This window comes from Kryptolebias marmoratus, linkage group LG23 (genome assembly GCF_001649575.2).
Source record: "Kryptolebias marmoratus isolate JLee-2015 linkage group LG23, ASM164957v2, whole genome shotgun sequence".
In the NCBI taxonomy this organism is placed as follows: domain Eukaryota; kingdom Metazoa; phylum Chordata; class Actinopteri; order Cyprinodontiformes; family Rivulidae; genus Kryptolebias; species Kryptolebias marmoratus.
Window position 1 is genome coordinate 10,768,683 of NC_051452.1, and position 18,376 is coordinate 10,787,058.

General features: G+C 40.5%; 1 protein-coding gene across 4 annotated transcripts in view; it reads left to right on the forward strand.

Annotated features, from left to right (window-relative positions):
- LOC108246777 (T-cell surface antigen CD2) overlaps positions 1-18,376 on the forward strand; it is a 59,256-nt gene that overhangs the window by 35,699 nt on the left and 5,181 nt on the right. For 2 of the 4 annotated variants that reach the window (XM_037973907.1, XM_037973910.1), the window contains exons 2-4: positions 16,322-16,609; positions 16,914-16,987; positions 18,010-18,184. In XM_037973907.1, coding sequence (XP_037829835.1) covers positions 16,322-16,609; positions 16,914-16,987; positions 18,010-18,184 — 537 coding nt within the window. Of the gene's footprint in view, positions 1-12,934; positions 13,377-15,857; positions 16,143-16,321; positions 16,610-16,913; positions 16,988-18,009; positions 18,185-18,376 lie in introns of those variants that run through there. The other 2 variants (XM_037973909.1, XM_037973908.1) reach the window with 2 other exon arrangements.

An 18,376-nucleotide genomic window follows, 5' to 3' on the forward strand; every position in this document is an offset into this window, starting at 1 on the left:
GAGGATGGCACGTCAAAGCGAGTAAGTAAAAAAACAGCAAGCTTCTTTACAAGGAGACTCCAAAGCGCAGGCTAGTGATGCTAAGTTTGTGGACAGAGTCAGAGAGTCCAAAAATAGCAAGTTTGCTAAAAATAAACCCCAGCATGTCAATAAGACACACAAAGCTCAAAACAGCATAGGGAAAGCTTTACAGTCACAGTGTCAAAAATGTGGCAGTTCTCTATCACACCCTAAGCGTGACTGTCCTGCAAATGAAGGCAAATGTCACTCATGTGGCAGAAAAGGGCATTATAGTCGCGTGTGCAGGACACCTAAGTCGGTGCATGAGGTGGAGGAAGTGGAGGAAGAGGAGGAAGACGCCATCTTCCTTGGTAGCATCACAACAGATGGTGATCCTTGGATGGTGAAAATTAACATTCACGACAATAGTGTGACATTTAAAATCGACACAGGTGCTGATGTCACTGTTTTGCCACACGTGGCGTTTCAGAACATATTTAAGGACAGTCCACCCATGCTAAAAAAAGCTTCTAAACCACTCTTGGGACCGGGGAGAAGTCCACTTGATGTTGTGGGCATCGCCAGGCTGCTGCTTAAAAGAGGTGGGAATGAAGAGATGGATGATGTGTACATAGTTCGTCACCTGCTCACTGCACTGTTGGGAAGACCTGTGAGCTGTAGGCTGGGGCTAGTCGCGCGCCTAGACAGTGTTACCATGGAGTCACTAAAACAAACTTACCCAAAACTATGCAGCGGACTTGGAGAAGTACACCAGCCATACGCCATAAAGCTTAAACCAGGGGCAGAACCGTTCTCATTAAAAACACCAAGGAGGATCCCATTGCCATTGATGGACAAAGTCAAGCAGGAACTGTCCCGCATGGATAGCCTTGGTGTGATATGTAGAGTCGACAAGCCAACGGACTGGTGCGCCGGCATCGTGGTGGTGCCTAAAAAGACAGGGGCTGTGCGCATATGTGTTGATCTAACCAAACTGAACGAGTCAGTGTGTCGAGAGAAGTTCATCCTGCCATCAGTGGAGGAAACACTTGGAAGATTGGCTGGAGCCAAAATTTTCAGTAAGCTGGATGCCAATATGGGGTTTTGGCAAAGTCCCTTAACAGAAGATTCAGCAAAACTAACAACATTCATCACACCCTTTGGACGTTTTTTCTTCAAACGACTACCGTTCGGCATAGCATCAGCTCCTGAGCACTTTCAGAACTGGATGGTGACAGAAGTCACAGAAGGGCTCGAAGGAATGGTGTGCCACATAGATGATGTGCTGGTGTGGGGGTGTACACAAGAGGAGCATGACGCTTGCCTGCATGCTGTTTTGCAGAAAATTCAGAAGGCAGGTATCACGTTGAACATGGAAAAATGTGATCTGTCTAAGACTGTTGTAAGTTTCTTAGGCCATGTGGTCTCTGCCAATGGCATCAGCCCAGATCCAGGCAAAACAGATGCTGTGAAGAGGATGAAAGAGCCGACAACAGTGAGTGAAGTAAGATCCTTCCTAGGGATGGTAAATCAGATGGGCAAGTTTATTCCACAGTTGGCGGAGAGAGACAAACCCCTGCGTGATCTCCTGTCGAAAAAGAATTTCTGGATGAGGGGTGTTGAGCAGAAAAAAGCTTTTCAAGATCTGAAGGAGGCACTGTCATAACCACCGGTTCTAGCTATGTATGATCCAAATAGGGACTGTAAATGTCAGGACCGGTGGAGACGATGGCGAACCCAGAACGCAGACTCATAATTGGAAGAACAAAAAACTAATTTATTAAACTAAAGAAACAAAAATGAAAACAAACAGCTGACGAGGCAGCAACTTAAAGAACAAAAAAAAACCAAACAACGGTGGGCAGAACAACAAGGAGACATGGCATGGCAGCTAACGGCAAACAAAAAACAATGAACCAGCGACTAGTGGAAGAAATGACCGGGTATTTAAAGTGCTGAGGATAATTAGGTAAGTGGAGACAGGTGACAAGATTAACAGGCTTTGACAGGTGTGAGTGGGCGTGACAGGAATGCAGAGGGAGAAATAGACTGAGGAGGAATGAGGAAGTGAAAACACACGAAAACAGAAACTAAAACACAAACCAATAAACTAAAACAGAAGTAAAACAAAACACAGGAAAAAACCCAAATCACCACAGTAAAGTCTCAGCAGATGCATCATCATATGGGCTAGGAGGACTGCTGCTTAAAAGATGGGGTGAGGAGTGGAGGCCTATAGCTTATATATCACGGTCTCTCACGCCAACCGAGCAAAGATATGCACAGGTGGCGAAAGAGGCACTGGGTCTGACCTGGGCCTGCGAGAGGTTCAGAAACTTCCCGATTGGTAAACACTTCCAGCTGGAGACGGATCACAAGCCTCTTTTAAGTCTCCTGGGGTCTCAACCACTGGACTCCCTACCTCCTCGAATCCAACGCTTCAGAATGCGTCTCATGCGCTATTCCTACTCTATAGCACATGTGGCAGGGAAATGTCTGTGGACAGCAGATACACTCTCACGAACACCGGTTGAAAGGGGTGAAACACCTACCAACAAAGAGCTGTTTGAAGACACAAACATCTACATAGACATGGTAATGAGCAATCTACCTGCAAGTACGGCCTATTTGGAGGAACTGAAGGACCAGGTGCAGAGGGACAGTGTGTGCGCACGTGTGATGCAGCTGTGTGAAGAAGGCTGGCCTACGCACAAAAATAAAGAACCGGCACTAAAGTCATACTGGGATGAACGATCCTTCATTACAGTGCAGGATGGTTTACTACTAAAAGGACAAAGACTCATTATCCCCTCTACGATGAGAAATAATGTTCTTGCAAAGTTGCATGAAGGACACAAAGGTGTGGGCAAGTGTCGGGAGCGGGCACGGCAGTCTGTGTGGTGGCCGGGCCTCAGCCAGCAGCTGAACGAGTTGGTTCTTAACTGCAGAGCATGCTGCCAGGAGAGACTTAACCACAGGGAGCCCCTGATGACAACACTGTTTCCAGGGCGACCATGGAAAAATGCGGAGCGGATCTGTTCATGCTAGGGAGCAAGACTTACCTCCTACTAGTGGACTACATGTCAAGGTATGTGGAGATTGCTCTTCTTAACCTCACAAAGTCTAATGACGTGATCCTCCACCTGAAGTCAATTTTCGCACGTCATGGGATCTGTGAGACTTTAGTGACCGATAATGGGCCACAGTTTTCTGGAGCAGCCTTTGCTGAGTTTGCAGAGTCCTATGGGTTCTGTCATGTGACCAGCAGCCCAAAATACCCTGAGGGATACGCAAAAGCGGAGCGTGCAGTGCAGACGGTGAAGGGGCTATTGAAAAAGTCAGGGGATCCATACCTCGCTCTGCTTGCTTACAGGGTTACCCCACTCCAAAATGGATACAGTCCAGCTCAACTCCTTATGGGAAGGAGGCTCCGCACCACTGTGCCTATTCTGTAGTATCTTCCTCTCTTAGGATATGGATACAATTCAGACAACATTTTAATCTAAAATAATTTTCTATATATAGCCCTATTTGTAATAATCACCTTTCCCTGCTGCCAGGATGGATCACACCTTCGCTCTATGGAGGAGGAATGGTTTGGATACTTGTGCCCATTTTTATATAGAGGGTATTTTTGCCTATTTCACTGACCTTTCGGACAAATTCCACTTACAAAAAACTGATCTTTTCAGATATTTTCAGGTCCATCATTTTATTCAAAGCCAGAGTCCAATATTTCCTGCCTCTCCAGCAGACTCAGGACTTGAGAATATTTTGCGTAACCCTATGTGTAGGAGCAGATTATGAATAATTGTATTTCTGAATGGTGTTGAGTCACGTGATCTGTCAACGGTCTATTTAGGTTGAAACCGCTGTTGAGACAACAGGTGCGTTCCACCCGAAAGAGGGAAACAGTTTTTTGACCGCTAACTCCACGTTGAAAGCAAAAAACAACAATGCTTATGAACGCTGTGATTCTGTCAACATGCAGGAGGATTATTTCGTTGTAAAAGGAAATACGATGATTTTTACCCGGAAGTGAGAAAATAAATGGATTACCTGCACTAACATCAAGGACGGCTCTGATATTTAATTCAGCGGATAAGTAACGTAGCGCGTCAGCTTTACCCCGGTGTACCACCTCGGGGCTTAAAGCCTTGGCTTAGCCTCTACAAAGTCAAAAAACAGTTTATGACAAGAACTATTCGTGGATAAGGAGTTTTGGACACGAGTTGGATGGCTATGACAAGGGACTCAGATGGAGCTTGTGTGTTTGGAACGAAGCGTCAGCTGGTGGGGTCTCAACTCACCTGTAGCCTGAGATGACATCGGACAGGATCGGCGTTCAGGAGGACATCTGGATTTCCTTGTTGCTGGATTTGAAATGCATGCATCAACTAGGTATGTGTAGCGCTACAATTAGTAAGATGGCCATCTAAATCTAAATGTGTGTACACATTATGGCGTAAATCCAATGCATTGGTCGCTGAAGTGGGGGAACAATTAACTTTGTATCAATTGACTTGTTGCGATATATTGACTGTCGGACTTTTAAATATGGAGAATTGCATAGCGGACGTGGATTTACCAGCTGGTGCTAGTGCGCCATCTACTGGTGGCAACCCGGACTTTTTGGCCAGCAGTAGTGACACACAAATGGGCAAACGGGTGGTTAAACTTTCTGCTCAAGCAATTGCTGATAGGTTAGAACGATTGCAAACTGGTAGAAAGGCTAAGCTAAATAAAGCTAGCAGTTTAAAGAAAAAGATACAAGGGTTAATGCAAAATGGTTTGGTTTCAGAAGTTCAAACGTCTCTTCATGAGTACATTGATCTGTGTGTTGAAATAAGATGCATGCATGATTCATTAATGAAATTATTGCCAGTTGAGGAGAAAGAAAAACATGAAATATGGTTTAAAGCAAAAATGTTGTTCACTGATGAATTTACTGAAAATGTGAAAAGATGGGTTAACTTAAAAGAAAATGATGAGCCTAAAAATGAAGGTGCTTGTAATTTAAATAATGTTCATATTAATCATGAAGGGGTGGATAATGATGATATTAGGCCTAATGATAGTGTTTCCAATGTGAGTAAACATTACAACAAAAGTGTTACCAGCAATCGGTCAAGTACAACTTCCTCTGCACAAATAAAAGGTGCAGCAGAGCTGCACTGGTTACAAGAATGGCTGTTTTGAAGGAACGTCATGCACGGGAGGAACAGGCGCAACTGATAAAAAGGAAAAAGGAACAGCTTGAGCTAGAAACTGAGCTAGCTGCGTTTACTGCAAAGTTGGCAGTTCTGCAGGCTTCTGATGAACAACGTCTTTCCCAGGCACCAACTGATGGAATGAACTCTTATTTTGAAAGGGAAAAAAGGAAACTGACATCAGATAAATCTCTTAATGTCATGGCAAAGGAATATTATCCTGCAGCATGTAGAGTAACACAGCAAAGAAATGCACTACCAACACAAACCAAACAGCAAACAGTGGATGTGCGACCAAGACAGACTGAAATGAAAAGATTGATGATAAAGCAGCATTTTGATGCACATGATCAAATGGATTTGGAAAAATCACATGTTTTGCAACAGGATACAACAACTGCTTGGAAAAATCAAACCAGACTACAGACAAGTCATCAAACTGATCAAGTTCTACCTGGAGATGTTGTCACTATTATGCATAAGTAAAATGAAATAACTGCTGCACTTGTGTATCAGCAGAGTTTACTGTCTCTACCAGCACGAGACATTCCTGTATTTGAAGGAGATCCATTACAATATAAAGCTTTTATTAAAGCATTTGAACAAGGAGTGAAAAACAAAGCCAGTAAAGCTGACTGTCTTTATTATTTGGAGCAGTTCACTGGAGGACAGCCCAAGGAGCTAGTTCACAGCTGTCAACATATGGATCCTGAACGTGGGTATATTGTGGCAAAGGGTCTTCTTCAAGAGCATTTTGGCAACGAGTACAAGATAGCAACTGCTTATATAAATAAAGCTCTGAATTGGCCATCAATAAAATCAGAGGATGTTAAAGCTCTACAAGCTTATGCTTTATTTCTACGAGGGTGTTGTAATGTGATGGAAGAACTTCATTATATGCAGGAGTTGGATATGCCAAGTAACATGAAAATGGTCATTTCCAAGTTGCCATACAAGCTCAAAGAGAGATGGAGAGCTGTTGCTCATGACATTTTGGAGTCATACGACCACAGAGCTCATTTTATTGATCTGGTTGTATTTCTGGAGAAACATGTGAGGATCTTGTCTGATCCCATTTTTGGTGACATTGAAGTGTATGCACCACAACATACAGCTGGCCTGAGGTCTTCCAGCAGCTTCAAGCTACAGTCAAGAATCAGAAGTAAAGGGAGTAGTTTTGCTACCACAGCAAGATCAGTGGATTACTCTGAAGATGGATCAAAGACACAAAAGCCATTCTGTCATTGTTGTTCATGTGCTCACCTTCTGGATAAATGCCAACAGTTTAAAAACAAGAAACACAGAGAGAAAATCTGTCTTTTGAAGGACAAAGGGATTTGTTTTGGATGCTTGTGTACTGGTCACATTAGCAGAGATTGTAATAAACGTTTAATCTGTGAAATTTGTGATCAACAACACCCAACTGTGTTGCATATTCCAAAGGCAAATCCTGAGCCTGAACCAATAAAAGAGCCAATAGGAGTTAAACCATCAACTCTTCCCCAGACATGTGGACATACAGGGGCCGGAAAAAGTTGCTGTATTTTGTCCATCATTCCAGTACAGGTGAAGTCTACCAAGGGAGTGGATGTCATACAAACATATGCATTTTTGGATCCTGGTAGCACGGCTACATTTTGTTTAGAACATCTCATGCGAAGATTGAACATCACAGGGAAAAGGGCTAACTTTCTCTTAAAAACAATGGGGCAGGAAAAGGTTGTTACTGCTTATTCATTGTCTGGCAATGAGGTATCAGGGTTAAATGGAAACAATTTTCATCCTCTGCCAGAAGTCCTTACGCAGAAGCAAATGACAGTTACTTCAGATAATATTGTTACTGCTGCAGAAATGGAAAGATGGCCTTATTTGTCAAAGGTTCAAATCCCCACCATAAAAGCCAATGTTGACTTGTTGATAGGAACCAACGCTCCCAAAATATTAGAACCTTGGGAAGTGGTCAACAGTTGTGGAGATGGCCCATATGCTATAAGGACAGTGTTGGGCTGGATGATCAATGGTCCACTGAATGAAGATGGAAATAACAGCAGTACTGAAGTGAAGCCACGTTCTGCTGTAGTGAACAAAATCTCTGTGTCTAACTTGGAGTTCCTGCTAAACAATCAGTATGACCACGACTTCAATGAAAAAACCTCAGAAAATTTTGGAATGTCAAGAGAAGACATTCGATTTATGGACATCATGGAATCCTCTACAACTTTACAGGACAAGAAATATTGTCTGAAGTTGCCTTTTAAGAACCCAGATGTCATGCTACCAAATAGCTACTCCGTAGCCAAGCAGAGAATACTTGGATTAAGAAGGAGATTTGTAAATGACCCTCAACTTCACAAGGAATATTCAAGTTGCCTTCAGGATGTCATTGATAAAGGTTATGCCGAGCAAGTTCCAGATCAACAATTGAAAGGTACAGGTGGGAAAGTATGGTACATTCCTCACCATGGTGTTTTTCACCCAAAAAAGGGTTCTTTACGAGTGGTGTTTGATTGTGGAGCCACTTATCAAGGAACATCATTAAATAAAGAACTACTACAAGGACCGAACCTTACCAGTTCCTTACTTGGAGTGCTCCTTCGCTTCAGGCAGGAGCCTGTAGCATTTATGGGTGACATTCAGGCCATGTTCCATCAGGTCAAGGTTGCAGAACAAGACAGAGACTTTCTGTGCTTTCTCTGGTGGCCAGGAGGAGACATCAGCAGAGAACTGAAAGTCTACAGAATGACTGTGCACTTGTTCAGAGCAGTTTAATCTCCAAGTTGCGCTAGCTATGCGCTAAAGAAAACTGCAGATGACAACCCTAACCCTAACCCTAACCCAGAAGAGCACTGGACAAAGGATCTAAAAGAGCTCAACTTTGATCGAGATGACCTTCCAGTTGAACGAGCTTTAGGTCTACTGTGGTGTGTTGAGTCAGCCTCCTTCAAATTTAAGATGGAAATGAAACAGCAGTCCTCAACCAGACGTGGCATGCTGTCCATTACCAGTTCGGTATATGATCCTTTGGGTTTTCTGTCACCAGCCACCCTACCTGCTAAAATGATGCAGCAAGAGCTCTGTAGGAGGAGCTGTGGATGGGATGATGTCATCCCACTGGATATTTTGAAACAGTGGGAACAGTGGTTGGAAGAGGTTAAACTACTTGCTTCATTTAAAGTAGTAAGATGTATGAAACCAAAGGAATTTGGGAACCTCATACACAGCCAATTACATCATTTTGCTGATACCAGTAAAGATGGCTATGGGACTGCAACATACATCCGGCTGAAAGACAATAGAGATCATATTATTGTCGCTTTCTTACTAGGAAAGGCCAGAATGGCGCCTTTAAAAACTGTGACGATTCCACGACTGGAACTTACAGCTGTAGTCTTGGCTGCCAGAGAGGACGTGATGCTAAAGGCAGAGCTTCAAATGCAGCTGGATGAATCTGTATTTTGGACAGACAGTACATCAGTTCTGAAATACATCAACAATGAGGATAAATGTTTCCATACCTTTGTGGCAAATCGGATCTCAACAATAAGAAGGATTTCAAGCCCTTCTCAATGGAGGCATGTTGGTTCTAATGACAACCCAGCTGATGCTGCATCAAGGGGAATGAAAGTGACCAGTTTTCTGACCAACTACAGTTGGATTGAGGGCCCCAGCTTTCTTTGGAAGTCTGAGGGATTCTGACCAGAGAATCCTGTTGATGATAAGATGGACTCCAATGATCCAGAGCTCAAAAGAGATGTTCTTGTTAACTCTGCTGCTGCTGATTCAATTAAGCCCACTGATTTTCTCATTAACTACTTTTCCAACTGGAGGAAACTCAACATTTCCGTTGCCTGGTTTCTCAGACTGAAAACACATTTGCTGCGACAAACAAAGCATCTGAAAGACCCTGATCTTCATGGTGGGCTAGTGGAAGGACAAAAGGCTACAGTAACATCAAATGGCAACACCCTAAAGCCCAAAGATCTATTAGAAGCTGAGTTGGCCATTATACGCTATTGTCAGCAGCAAAGATTTGAAGATGAAATTTCCTCCTTGCTGTCTAAGACTGGAACAGTAAGCAGACAAAGTTCCATCTACAAACTGGATCCTATGTTGGATAATGGACTGTTGAGAGTTGGAGGAAGGTTAAGTAAAGGAGCAATGCCCATGGAGGAAAAGCATCCTCGTATTCTCTCCAAAGATCAGCATATCTCCAGGCTCATTCTTAAACATATCCATCAGTTATTGGGACACAGTGGACGAAACCATACTTTGTCAACTCTTAGGAGGAAGTATTGGATAACCAACGCAAATGCAGCAGTGAGAAAAATTATATCTGAATGCCGTTTTTGCAGACTCTTTAATGGGGGAGCAAAAGATGGCGGATCTTCCTAAAGAGAGACTAGTTCCTGATTTACCTCAATTTACGAATGTTGGAGTGGATTATTTTGGACCTTTTGCAATCAAGCAAGGCAGAAAAACATGCAAACGATACGGTGTGATATTCACCTGTATGACGAGTAGAGCAATACACTTGGAGGTAGCAAACTCGCTCGAGACAGATGCCTGCATCAATGCAATATGTCGTTTCATCAGCAGGAGGGGTCAAGTCGTCCACATCAGGTCAGATAATGGAACCAATTTTGTTGGAACCGAAAGGGAGTTGAGGCAGGCTCTCACTGCATTGAATCATAAACTGATTCAAGGTGCTCTGATTTCATCTGGAGTTGAATGGAGTTTCAATCCACCAGCAGGATCCCATCATGGTGGAGTGTGGGAGCGTATGATACGCCTTGTTAGGCGCATCCTCAACTCAGTTTTGAGCCAGCAACAATTGGATGACGATGGACTTCATACTGTTATGTGTGAGATAGAAGCCATTTTGAACGATCGTCCAATTACAAAGCTGTCTGATGAGCCAAATGACTTAGAACCTCTCACACCAAATCATCTTCTACTAAAAGGAAAACCTGCCTTAGCACCTGGGCTGTTTGAACCCTCAGATATGTATGTGAAGCGTCGTTGGAGACAAGTTCATTATATCTCTGATTTGTTTTGGAAACGTTGGATCAGGGAGTATCTGCCACTACTGCAAGAAGGGCAGAAGTGGAATCAACGGAAGCAAAGTTTAAAATCTGGAGATGTTGTTGTTATCATGGATTCGTCTGCCCCACGTGGTTCCTGGCCTCTTGCTAAAGTGATAACAGTTTTCTCTGATAAAAAAGGCATGGTGCGATCTGTAAAGCTGCAGACCAAGAACAATATTATTGAGAGACCTGTTACTAAGCTTTGTTTGATACAGGGGGTGTAAATTGAATCAAATAAGTTTCATTTCTGTATAGCTGATATTTATTCATTTGCTCCTATTTGAGTTATTGTATAGAATTGTTATGTCTGTCTGCCATAACAATTAGGGGCCGGTGTGTAGGAGCAGATTACGAATAACTGTATTTCTGAATGGTGTTGAGTCACGTGATCTGTCAGCGGCCTATTTAGGTTGAAACCACTGTTGAGACAACAGGTGTGTTCCACCCGAAAGAGGGAAACAGTTTTTTGACCGCTAACTCCACGTTGAAAGCAAAAAACAACAATGCTTATGAACGCTGTGATTCTGTCAACATGCAGGAGGATTATTTCGTTGTAAAAGGAAATACGATGATTTTTACCCAGAAGTGGGAAAATAAATGGATTACCTGCACTAACATCAAGGACGGCTCTGATATTTAATTCAGCGGATAAGTAACGTAGCGCGTCAGCTTTACCCTGGTGTACCACCTCGGGGCTTAAAGCCTTGGCTTAGCCTCTACACTATGCATCTCAGAAGATTGCAACCATCTCAAATATAATTACCTCTCTTCAGGAAACAACACTAGATGAGCTTAGAATTGCATGGTCTGAAGAACTTGGTTCTATAATTTCTGAATATTTCTGGAAATGTGCTCTGGAAAGAATCAATGGAACATCATCCTGTGGACGGCTTAGTCTAATACAGTTCAAAGTCCTCTATAGAACTTACTATACCAGATCTAAACTATCAAGAATTTATGAAGACATTGATGACAGATGTGAGCGGTGTCATTCTGCCCCAGCAAACATGACCCATATGTTTTGGAATTAACCAAATTTTGATCATCTATCTGTAAAACACTGAATGATGTATTTAATACCAAAATCAAACCGTTTGCAGGAATGGCCATCTTTGGAGTATTGATTGAGGAGCACATGCTATCCATTGATAAGATGAACGTGTTCGCCTTTGCTTCCTTGATAGCCCGTAGACATACAGTTTTACACTGGAAATCCTCTAAACCACCTAAAGTCTCGGTCTGGCTCACTGATTTAATGTTTCTCTTAAAATTAGAGAATTAAATACTTTACTAGAGGCTCAACAAGACAATTCCACAGAGTGTGGGACCCTATGATTGAGTACTTTAAAAATCTGAAGTCCTCTCCATAAGCCTATAGAGCCCTAAGATATATATATATATAATTGATGATGTCTAATTATTGACATGTACTTAAATAAGTAATGCCCTCATTATCTGTCTCTTTTTTTATTTATCTATTTTTTATTTTATTTTTATTTACATAAAAGTATGTGGGTGGGTGGGGTTTGTTAAAAGGAAAAACAAATTCAATTCAAGTTACTGTACTTTGATGTACCTTGCTTTGTGCTTATATATATATATATATATATATATATATATATATATATATATATATATATAAGTATAGTTTCCTCAAAAGATTTATTGGGGGGAACAATCTCTGTTTTTCCAACATTGGGGGGCTCTGGGCCCCACAACCTCCCCTGGGATTTACGTCCATGCCCTCTTTTAGTTTATGAAAATTGCAATAACTGCAATAGTATTAATTTACATTTAACTTATAAAAAGTTTAAAGTTGGTTTTTCTCTGTTGACATAGATGGCTTCCTTCATCCCCTCTCAAGGTCTCAGATTCCAGCTTTCAAAAACCTATAATGAAGCATTAGGCCTGATACCAAGTCAGTTTCACTCCAATCAACACCTTCGTTCATGTGACCAGTGTGGCCCAACAGAGAGTCAGGCTAACAAGAACCCTAATGAGCCTCTGTTGTTAGGAGAGTGAGTTAATCTGCAGGTGAATATAGTTTACAGAACATCTTGGCTTTAAAAGCTCCTACTGCTCACACTCTGCTGTTGAAAAGTGAAACGTCTTCAGCTACAGAATTGAAGTCCAGTTTTTTTGTTTGTTTTTTAACCTTTTTTTGGATTTACCATGTCCTGGATGACTGAGAATCTTCACCAGCAAACAACCCTAAAATCCCTCCTCACTTTAAGTTTGTCTCCATTTCTTACATCCTCCACACTGACGACACAAAGCACCAAAATAAAATTAATTATCTGGTCAAAATGAAGCCAAACACTGAACAAATTTTGTGTTTTTATCCTTCTGAGGTCATACAGAGGACCAGTCAGACCTTTCTTTGCATGCTCTGTGTGAAGCAGAAAAACCAACATTAAGTGCACTCAGTGTGGTTTTTAACCTGACTTTTATTTCCACCAGCACCCCTGTAAACAGACATTACATGTTAAGTGTGAAAACATTCTCAACTGGTGAAAACCCACAAACTCTCAGATCTGTGCTGTCAGTTTCCTCTGCAAACATGACCTGAAAGCGAGCGAGCTAAGAGCTGGGATAGTTTTTTTTGTGTGTGTGTGTTTCTGTTCCTACACACGTCAAGCTCACAGTTCTCAGAAACACAGACGCTTCTCAAACAGCAGAGAGCTAAGTCCGAAGGAAATGATATGAAGTCTGAGAGAAAGGGTCTCCAGATTTAACCGCCTTTTGTTGAATTTTTAGGGTTTTATGTTCTAAAACTTGAACAACTGTTGTGTTATTTTTACTGCTTGCTGATATTCAGAAGGTCTATGTAAGCTAATTATGCTCTTCATCTTTTTATTAAATAAAAAGTGAAACAGAAGGGAAATCTGCAGACGCGAACTCCCCGAGTTTTATTGGATTTGGCCCCTCGGCAGTGGGAGAGGACTGGTCTTCGGTGTCCCTCTTGTCCCAAGGCAGGATTAAGGACGTGGGGAATTAATACAAAAAGGAGGAGAGAGGAGTGAGACAGCAGTGAACATGTTTACCCGTCTCCTGACACTCGCCTTTGGTCTTTTCTTAGTCGGTAAGACACGTCTCTTTGCTTAATTGTTAGTGGTTAATTAACTCTAATGGCATTCTGTCAAAAAGTCAATACGAAACCCGCTTTGGAAAACTGTCAATTAAATGTTTTATTGTTATTCAGCGCATTTAAATGCCATTTATAAGATCATTTAAATTATATATACACACATATTTACTTCTATAAAACTCACCTGTTTATTTGGCTTCAGCTTAATTCTTAAAAGCGTAATTAAATTAATTATTTTTAAGCTTTTACTACTGCTTCAGACTGCTTGGTGCAGTGGTCCCTTGTCTATTTTGATAGAAGAAATCACCGATGTGAACCATTTAAAAAGATGCCATCATGGTCGATTTTAGGCTCATTTAATGAAGCAAAATTAAAGGACACATCCCAAAGATTAAATCTGTGCAAGACTAGTATGTCTCAACAAAGTATACATGCTAGGACTGAAAGTTAATATAAAAAATTGTTTTATATTGTTTTATAAAACAATTGTTATATTTTTAAACGGTGCAGAAAAAAAATTGTCTAACTACCCTATAAGTCTTTTCTGTAAACATGTAAAAATTGACCACTGGAAAACTCTAGTGTTTTGTCCTCCCACTTTCACTTACTAATTTTATGAATTCAGTCAGGTTCAGTAGAAAACAAGTCATACATCTTTAAATCACAGCTGTAGTTGCTTTTAAGTCAACTTTAATGGAAGAAAATCAAATGCAAATCTTAAAATATTGTTGTTGTTTCTTATCTAAGCTTGTGGGAAATCTGAAGAAGCAAAAAGCAGTCATGGTTCACATAAATCCTCAAATAAACAAAATGTTGGTGATTTTTAATGACTGAGCTTGAACTAAATCTGAAAACTTGCCAACACCCTTGGCGGGGTTTTCAGAGTTGTTGGGTTTGGTTTCACAGTTCAGCTCGGTGTCTAAAATCTAAATGCAGGAAGGAGCTTCTGCTTCTGGTTCCAACTTACTGTCAATGATATATCAGAAACTTGACTCTTGGAGCATTAATGTGCTTCAGATTGAACAACTATCACTTAAAAACAACTAAGGTTCAATAAGGAAAGCAGAGATAAATAATAAAAGCTGCTTCCTGGTAGATTTCCAGACCATTTTGGAACTTCAAATGTCACTATTTGCTCCAACTTTGTTGATTTTAACAAAAAACACAAACAGTGCCACAGCACGCTACATCTCGTTCTGATAACGAGGTGTAGCTGAGCAACACGTCTGCGTTAAACTTACTTTAGCTGTCTGAAAAGATGAGCAGTTCTGGAGTTACAGACATACGCTTTGTACTATTGAACTAAGGGCCCAGCCAGCTGTCGTTCTAAAACCACTCCTAATCAAACAAAAAGCTGTTAAAAGCTTAAAATAACAAGAGTCCACATCAATAAATTTCTTATAAGATCTAAATAATTTCTGTGAGACAAGTTATGAGGTATTATTTAAGTTTAACCATCTAAAAATCGACAGGAAGACTTTGGGTCCTACTGCTGTCTCAATGAAAGCTCCCAATATCACCAAAAGTTTTAATAAGACATACAGCTCCAAATTACATCTTCTACACTGCTTAGATTGTTTTGGTGACATCTGGAAACACTGCACAACCAGAAAGTTAGGGACTGGACTTAATTTGCTCTAACACAATAAAAACGTAACATTTTCACATCTTCAAAGTTCTATTTTGGCTGAGGACAATTTACACAAAGGCTCTGTTGTTGGCATATTTGCTGCTTTGCTGGATAAAACACTGATTCTGCTGAATTTGGTTTGTTTTATGTACTTTTGATGATGTCAAGTTTCTGCTTGTGACAGGGTGCTAGAGCCATCTAGTGGACAAAATAAGCTACTACATCACCGATCTGAACCCAGACATCAGGATCTTTCCACAAACTAATCAAAATAAGAGAGTATTAACAGAGTCAAACTACATCTGTGTTTTAAAATATAAGGCTGAAGGTTTAAAATAATATAAAAACAATTTTTTCCCCGACCATTATCTAAGTGGTGTGCTCTGCCGCTCCAAAAGGACCGCCTGCACTCCTATGATGATCATGACTTGTAAAAAATGAATAATGTCTTTTTGTGTTTGCTCATTAATAAGTCCACTGTGACCAGGGGAGACGCCACAGCCACATCATCAACCATCCACCCCTCCCCCCGCACCACACCTCCAACCTACCCAGGATTTCTGTAATTAGAACCTAACTTGGCATTAAATGTGTCCTGAACAAAGAGATGTGTACGCTCAGTGATGTGTATGCACGCTGCACACACTAATGTGTCATCACTAGAATACAGACAGGTCCAACTTGTGTGTGTGACCAAACTCCTGCAGAGAAAGAGTGTACACATCAAGAAATTTGTTGCAACCCACTCAGAACCATATTCTGAGCTGGTCGTTCTGGACTTTCTCAACATGACTATCTTCTAAACTTTTTATCATAACCTTCTTTCATTTTTCTTTCTGATCCAGAGTTTTCTGATGGCTGTGACCTTTATGCTGCAGCAGGAACAAAAGTTTATGTGCCTCTGAATATCAAACTGAATCCCGGGGAACGACTGAACTGGAAATACGGCAAGGATGTAGTTAAGACAAAAATGGAGGATGTAACCTCAGGAAAAGTACAAAATATTGCAAAAAATGGATCCTACATACTTGAAAATGTGAAGAAAGAGCAGTTAGGAGATTACTCCTATGAAGTTCATGATGTAAATGGAAAACAAAAGTCTGCATCAACAATAAATTTATGTGTATTGGGTTTAAATTAACATTTAAAATATTCTGGTAATAAATTCAGCTTTTCCCCTACAATGATCTAAGGTTGCTCTGCCCCTGAAGGCCAGAAACTTAGAGCTGGTCGTTCTGGACCTAACCCTAACATGAATAACTACTAAACTTTTCATCATAACCTTCTTTCATTTTTCTTTCTGTTCCAGAGTTTTCTGATGGCTGTGACCAATATAATGCAACAGGAACAAAAGTTTTTGTGCCTCTGAAACACAAACTGGAACCTGGGGAACGACTGACCTGGAAATATAACAACGAAGTTAAAGTTAGGGCAAAACAGGAGGAGGTGACCTCAGGAAAAGCACAAAATATTGCTAAAGATGGATCCTACATACTTCAAAATGTGAAGAAGGAGCAGTCAGGAGATTACTCCTGTGAAGTTTTTGATGGAAATGGACATCAAACATTTACATCCAAAACACATTTATGTGTATTGGGTAAGTACCAACTGACTTTATTTTCTTGTTTTACATGTATTTTTATCTAACTTACTGCACCTCTCTTTTTATTCCTGATCTCAGTCATTAAGAACATCTACACGCTCTTTTATTTCATTTACCAATTAAAGATGTTCAGATATTCCCTTCACATCTGTTTATGATTTGTTTTGTTATTTGTGTTAAAGCAGAAGTTCTTATCAAATGCCTACAGATCCATCAACAGTTTACCGTAATGTTTAATTATTTTAACTCTAAAATCATCAGTGCTTCTTCTTGTGTTCGTCTTATCAAATCTACTCAGACCCTGTGTCGAAGCCTAACGTAACGACAGAGTGTAAGGGGTCAAAGGTCAACTTTACATGTGTTCTTGGTCAGGTGAGAACATTTTTTATTTGGATCTTTATAACAAAGCAGAGTAGTTTCACACAGATTATTAAAACTTTGCAGAAACTTTTTAACTTTTCAGATTATGTGTTGTAAACAACTCTCAGCTACTACCACACCAAACCTTAGCTCGATATCTGCAAAACTGACGGAAAGATAGACTGTTTGTGTTTTTTTCAAGGATAGTTAGCTGTGGCAGCCATTTTCAATTGATCTGACTCCTAAAGTTAATTAGTTTTAGATGAACATCCAGTTATTACTTCCTGAAAGTTTCATCAAAATCTGTCTATCTGATGAGATATTTTGCTAACAGACAGACACGGTTGATACCAACAGTTATTCTTGCACAATTTGTTAGCGATTGCAACATGTCTTGGAGATGACTCTTAGCTACTACCAAACCGAACCTTCGGACAACACCTGTAAAATTACCTGAGTTTTAGCAACAGTTGGGTTTTGTAAGGTCAGCTGGCTGTGGCTGCCATCTTGAATTGGGTTGACTCCAAAGGTTCATCAGTTATAAATGTACATCCAACAATTACTTTCTGCAAGTTTCATTAAAATTTATTCAGCGGTTCATGAGATATTTTGCTAACAGGCAGACAAACGAACACAGATAAGGTGAAAAACATTATCACCCGCCTTCACCTTTTGGTTGGCATCAGTGACTCCTCATGTGCGTTTGTATTAAAGGTTTTAAATGTTTTGCAGACCAGCTGCACATATTTTCTAAAACCTCTGCTTTCCAAACCACCACTTTTACTTTGATGAGTCAAAAAGCTTACAGCTTGCCTTTTCAACGTAAAAGCAAAGTGGAATCATAAAATAGCCTAAAATGTTTTATGATTCTGATCATGAAAAAAACACCTTTTCTCATCGCACAGCTCATGTTTTCTTTATAAAATTTTGAGAAAAATGTTCTTAAAATGTTTTGCTCTAATCGAGTTCTACTTGTATCTCTTAAATGTGCTCATTACTTGATTTTCAAATTGGTCTATTTCTTTTTTCTTTAGCAACCGGAAGATGCTCAGTTTAAATGGCTTCAGGATGGTAAAGTGATCAATGAAACAACAAACCCTCTGGAAAAAGAAGCTTCAGAAACAAACGGAAAAAAATCATCTTGTGAAGTTTCTAACAAAGTCAGTTCTAAAACCAGCGAACCTTCAACTCATGACTGCCTTGTTGAGAGTAAGTATATATGGAGATTACTATGAGAGGCCCTTTAGGACATAAACTCTTCTTGCTTTCATGTCATATGTCCTAAAGGGCCTCTCATAAGATTCCTACAGCCAATCACTGGCACACTGATACAAAACAAGAACTTTTCCCACACAGAAAATGGAAAACACACAATTTGAACACAAGTTTTATGGACTGGAG